The following is a 5,915-nucleotide window of genomic DNA, read 5'->3' as shown; positions in this document are numbered from 1 at the left end:
ATAAATAATTTAACTCATAAAAAAATAAAGAAACATTAACTAGAAAAGCTACAAAGTCTTATTTAAAAGTTTTGAAAATGATTTAAAATGCTTTGAAAGTTTAAAGGATAGATAGATAGATAGATAGATAGATAGATAGATAGATAGATAGATAGATAGATAGATACATAGATAGATAGAGCAGTATCATTATTTCAGTCTTCTAACATGCTGATTTGATGGTCCAATGAAAAGAGTGACAATTATTACATTTTGAATATTTCTGAAATAAAAACTGTATAAATAAATTATGAAATAACTCTGACAGATAGGTTGAAAAGCATTGCAAAAATCAAATGAATTCAAATGTTTTTAACGTCACTGACTTCGTAATTCATGAACACATAATATAATTATGAGTATATGAAGCACCTAATACAGTATATATTGATCTGAAAAGTATCCATAAATGCTGTTATTAAATACTAGCAAGGTTTCCCGCAGAGCTGACCTGTTTTGATATAAACAGCAAGTCACTGTAGCTGTTATATCCCACACGTGACTCTGTAAAAATAGTCCCGTTTGCACGTGGCCAAATTCCTACTCCGATATCAAAACAAGCCCAGAGAGCAGCAGCAGAGGGCCATTTAAAAGATCTCAGGCCTTTTAGTGTCTCGACCAAAATAATTCTAAGAAGCTAGTGTGAAGGCACAATCAGCTTCATGTCTAGAAGGAGTCTCATGTATAATCCAAGCTCTCTGCGCTCTTTAGAGCAGGAAAGGCACCAGATGAGACTGGCTGCCCCGGTCCTCAGTGGCTACCTGCTGAGGAAAGAAGCCAGGGGGACATCTTCGAGGCAGACCGTGGGAAACCCTCCGATGGTGTGCCAGGACCCTGTTGTCCAAAATGCCCTCTACACTGGAAATGTACAAGCCGTGAAAGAGATCTTCTCAAAAGGCTTTCCTTCAGACCTGGTCATCCAGCCTCAAGGAGGAGTCATGCGCTGGAGAGCAAATGGAAAAGTGAGAGGTAAGAACTCAAGTTGTTTGAGTTGAGTTTGACTGTCGTGATTACTTGAACTGATTACCTCTCGGATCTAGTTGGCCAGACAGCATCAAGTTTCTGGACCTTTCTAAAGGTCATGCCAGGCGGCCTTAAAATAGCCACTATATCTAAAAACAGGCAACAGACTAAGCAAATATATTCAGGGCAATCATCTACAACATTGTGCCCAGTCTTAAGACTAACCCAGGCAATCAAAGAAGAGGCTGATTCACACATGCTCCTCGCTTTACCTCACACATGGGGCCGAAGATTAAGTTTCGCAAACAAAAGAAATATCGCAGCGATGTAATCGCGACGGCTCAGGCGTCAGGACTTATCCTCCAGTTCTGGAATGCGCTTCTGGTCGGAGATGACCTCACTGTTATTAGTATCGTTGATGACCCAGAATATGCTTATCTCTCAGATGCCATATATGACACCAGCAACATAGAGGAGTGGAAGAACTTCAGGTTCAACTACAGAGGGCTAAGTATGTTACAGGGACACAAATAATGTGAAATTATGTTAAGATAGCTTGCTATACAAAACAGTTTTGCTGCTTGTTCAGTTTACTTAATTAAAATGAGCTAAAGCAACAGAATTTATGTTTTATCACAACTGAATACATAAAAATTAAGTTTGCTTAATTATTTTGTGTATTGTAGTTGTGTTGTGACTACATTAATCATTTTTGTTGCATTAACTAAAATGGCATGGCTTTATAGGGATGTATTATATAAAAATGTATTACTTATTATTTTTACTTATTATTATTATTTTTATTATATAAAAATATTACCATAAAATATTTTTGTTAATTAAAATAAAATAAACAAAAGAAACTTAAAATATATAATACATATACTTGTTGGCTCATTTTTAATTAGTAACTTTATGTATTAAAATAACAAAACTGAATATCTATACACTCAAAAAAAAATTTTTATTACAAAAAAAGGAATAAAAGAAAATACTAAATGACACAACAAAATTACTGAAACTTTTAATCTAGGCCTTTCACGCTGTTTAAAACTGATTTAATGTAATTTTGACCCTAGGTTTGACCTTAGATAGATAGATAGATAGATAGATAGATAGATAGATAGATACTTATGCTCACCAAGGCTGTATTTATTTGATCAAAAATACAGTAAAAACAGTAATATTGTGAAATATTATTACAACTCTTTCTATGCGAATATATTTTAAAATATAATTTATTCCTGTGATGCAAAGCTTAAAAAAAGAAAATACAAAATGAAACAACAAAATTACTAAAACTTTAAATCTAGACCTTTCACGCTGTTTAAAACTGATTCAATGTCATTTTTGACCCCAGGTTGAGGCAATTTTTAGGTTAAGACTAACTTCTCACTTGTAATTTTGAATGCAGTTTAGCATATTTTAGACTTCCTGAGCAGGTTATTAAAATTGTGATGCCAAATGTGTGTTGCTGGAATGTTACGGCTGCAGTGGTTCAACCACAATGATTGGCTGTCAATCATAAATTAGATAATGCAAATCTCATTAAATATTTATAGCTTTGTGTCAGTGCAAAAACTTTTATGCATTGTGTTTCAGGTTCTGAGGAAAACGACATTCCCTAGAATGATGAAGATGATTTTTTTTACAATGTTTCACACTTTTGAGGTAGATAGAATGATAAGACCATCTTATAAGTATGAAAATAAGAATATTAAACCAGGGTGAAATCTCAAACCTGACTAAAATTAATTACTAGCACAGAATATAATACAAAATGGCGTTAAACACGATTAAAATTGGTTAACGATTTTAAATTTAATTAATTTCTGTTCTCAAGGATCTTTATTGTCATGCACATTTAGTTGTGTCTGAGTATCCCATCAATGTATACATTCCTGTGCACGTACACAAGCACTCAAACTTTGTCACACTAGCACATCCTCATTTCCAGTATTTCCACGTCAGACTCACCTGCTGTCATAGTTATTTGTTCCCCTATGTGTTTCGGTTACACATAGATTGCTCTCTTCTTATTGCACCCACCCCGACTGTGTCTTTGAGGTTGTCTTGGGGTCTTTTTATGAGTTTGTGTTTATGTTTGTTCCCATGAAACTTACTGATACTGATCACAAAAATGAGCACTGCTTAGGAGACAAATGCCACTGCACTTTGAGTATGACATTACAGTCACACTGCATCCTGAATGATGAAAAACAACCACATATGGTTTGGATGTGGCTTGAAAAAAATTATTTCATTGAAATAAAGGTAAATAAATAAAAGTATACATTAAATTGCTGATTTTTCCTGCTCACTGGATGCCATCCAGGCTAAAATACCTTAAATCTTCAAACTGTCCAGGCCTGTTCATGATTTCCTGATTGAAAATGAAATAAAGCTTCAGACTAACTGTAGTATTGAATATCTGAATCTTCAGATAATCTCATAACTCTGCTCTTTTTTCAGGACTGTGGTCATTGACGTACGAACAAGAGCTGACCACGCCACTGCACATCACCGCTGGCCGGGGTTTCACCGAATGTCTGCGGCATCTCCTAATGCGGGGCGCTCGAGTGGACCTGGCACCTGGGGGCACCACTGCCCTGCATGAGGCCTGTGAGGAGTGCCAGCCCGAGTGTGTCAAGCTGTTGCTGCAGCACGGAGCCAATCCCAGCGCAACTAATGAAGACGGCCAGATGCCCCTGCACGTGTGCACAGAACTCGATTCACTTGAGTAAGTGCTTGTTCAGTATACAGTAATTACAGGAAATCCTGTGGTGAATTCTGTCATTTCAAATGACTGTCAGATTGACACTTGAAATGAAGGTACGCTACTGGACAAAAGTTTGGAATAATAAAGTTTTTTTATGTAAAAAAAAAAAAAAAGGATCTTGTGCTCAACAAGGCTGCATTTATTTGATCAAAGACAGTAATATTGTAAAATATTATTACAGTTTTAAATAGCTGTTTTCTATTTGAATATATATTTCACAATATAATTTATTCTGGTGATGTAAAGCTGAATTTTCAGCATCATTACTCTTCAGTGTCACATGATCCTTCAGAAATCAAATCAGATATGCAATGAATAAAAACTGAAAACGGTTGTGCTGTATAATATTTTTGTGAAAAACCATGATACATTTTTTTCAGGATTCTTTGATAAATAGAAAGTTTATTTCATTTATTTCAAGTAGAAATAACAGCGTTCATTTCATATCAAAACTTTGTGATATTACTTTAATGTCACTTTTGATCAATTTAATGCATCCTTGTTGAATAAACTAATTTATTGTCCGTTTTATTTACCCCGTCTTTTACCCAATCTTACCCCATCTTACCCCAAACTTTTGAATTACAGTGTATCATTGTTTTCTGCAAAAAATATGAAGCAGCACAACGGTTTTCAACTTTGAAAAGAATAAGAAATGTTTCTTGAGTGCTTAATCAGTATATTAGACTGATTTCTGAAGGATCATGTGACACTGAAGACTGGAGTAATGATGCTGAAAATTCAGCTTTGCATCACGGATATAAATTACATTTTAAAATATATTCTAATAGATAACAATATTACTGTTTTTACTGTATTTTCCAATCAAATAAATGCAGCCTTTGTGAGCATAAAAGACTTCTTTCAAAAAAATAAAAATAAAAAAACAATTATACCAGACTTTTGATCAGAAGTGTACTTGACTTTGATGAGTAAGTAATATCCTACAAAATGTATATCGCTTATGCAGAATGTAATAGAGCCAGACTGAAGTTCTTGACATGTTTTTCCAGGTGTGCCAAACATCTACTAGCATTCGGTGCTTTGATCAACGGTCAGAGCTTGGATGATAACGACACACCCCTTCATGTGGCGGCCCGCCATAGCCTTCCTGATCACATGGAGCTCTACTTACGACACGGAGCTGCACTTAACCTACAAAACGAGGAAGGAAACACAGCGCTGAACGCCGCCTGCTCCCAGCCGCAGGACTGCGCATCTCTGGAGCGCTACAGCCGTGTTTGCCACATGCTGGTATCTGCTGGGGCGGACATACATATCAGTGACGCGGACAAGCAGACTCCACTGCACATGGCGTGTAAGAACGCCATCCCTGACGTGGTGGATCTGCTGCTGAAGTATAAAGCCTTGGTCAACGAAATGGATTACGGCGGCGAAGCACCAATGCATAACATCCTGAAGGCGGTGGCCTACAAGACGGACCATGAGCCCGAGAGGATTGTACAGGCTCTTCTCAATTACGGATCCATCAGGGTGTGGCCTGGAGCTCTGCCCAAGGTCAGGATTGGACGAGAGAGCTTTCCATTCAAAGTCTCATTATATCCTTATACCTAGTCATGGAATTCTAATGTTCCATAAAAATTCTGAACCAGTCGTAATGCGAATAAAATCCTTATCTAATAGTCACATTCTTGCTGGATAAACTGAAATTTTTGGTCACACTTTATTTTAAGGTCCAATTCTCAATAACAAACCATTAACTATGACTTTTGCCTCAATAAACTCCTAATTTGCTGCTTATTAATAGTTAGTAAGGTAGTTGTTAAATTATGATTAGGGACGTAGAATATGGTCATGCAGAATGTGTGCTTTATAAGTACTAATAAACAGCCAGTATGTTAATAATAGGCATGCTACTAGTTAGTAGTGGTCCCTATACTAAAGTGTTACTAATTTTTATATTTTTCATATATTTATCTATATTTTATCCTTAATGTTCTTTGTTTCATTCTTATTTTGACTTATTGTTTAATTATCTAATCAGGACTGGTTCCAAATTATTTTATAATTCCGTTTAAATTCTGATCTTTCAAAATACACTACTATTTAAAATGTTTAAAAAAAAGATTTTTGTTCCGTTTTACTTTATTTTATTTATTTTTATTTATTTACT

At 35.5% G+C, this 5,915-nt stretch overlaps 1 protein-coding gene across 2 annotated transcripts; it reads left to right on the top strand.

The window, feature by feature from the left end:
- Window positions 1–719: 719 nt before the first annotated feature.
- On the top strand, window positions 720–5,417 carry LOC107555532 (ankyrin repeat and SOCS box protein 10-like). Of its 2 annotated transcripts, none has more exons than XM_016238362.1 (3): window positions 720–1,008; window positions 3,475–3,742; window positions 4,795–5,417. In XM_016238362.1, the coding sequence occupies exons 1-3, from the start codon at window positions 720–722 to the stop codon at window positions 5,354–5,356; spliced, it is 1,119 nt and encodes a 372-aa protein (XP_016093848.1). In that variant the 3' UTR covers window positions 5,357–5,417. The 2 variants fall into 2 exon arrangements, with proteins under 2 accessions (XP_016093848.1, XP_016093854.1); XM_016238368.1 differs by lacking the exon at window positions 720–1,008 and adding an exon at window positions 1,049–1,513.
- Window positions 5,418–5,915: the final 498 nt, after the last annotated feature.

The sequence above is a fragment of the Sinocyclocheilus grahami genome, unplaced genomic scaffold (assembly GCF_001515645.1).
Source record: "Sinocyclocheilus grahami isolate Dianchi unplaced genomic scaffold, SAMN03320097.WGS_v1.1 scaffold19.1, whole genome shotgun sequence".
In the NCBI taxonomy this organism is placed as follows: Eukaryota; Metazoa; Chordata; class Actinopteri; order Cypriniformes; family Cyprinidae; genus Sinocyclocheilus; species Sinocyclocheilus grahami.
This window is presented reverse-complemented; position numbering and strand designations above follow the sequence as displayed.

Coding starts and splice junctions, on each gene's coding strand:
- LOC107555532 (XM_016238362.1), top strand. CDS start 720: ATGTATAATCCAAGCTCTCTGCGCTCTTTAGAGCAGGAAAGGCACCAG. Junction 1,009..3,474: donor AGCAAATGGAAAAGTGAGAG/GTAAGAACTCAA, acceptor CTCTTTTTTCAG/GACTGTGGTCATTGACGTAC. Junction 3,743..4,794: donor ACAGAACTCGATTCACTTGA/GTAAGTGCTTGT, acceptor ATGTTTTTCCAG/GTGTGCCAAACATCTACTAG.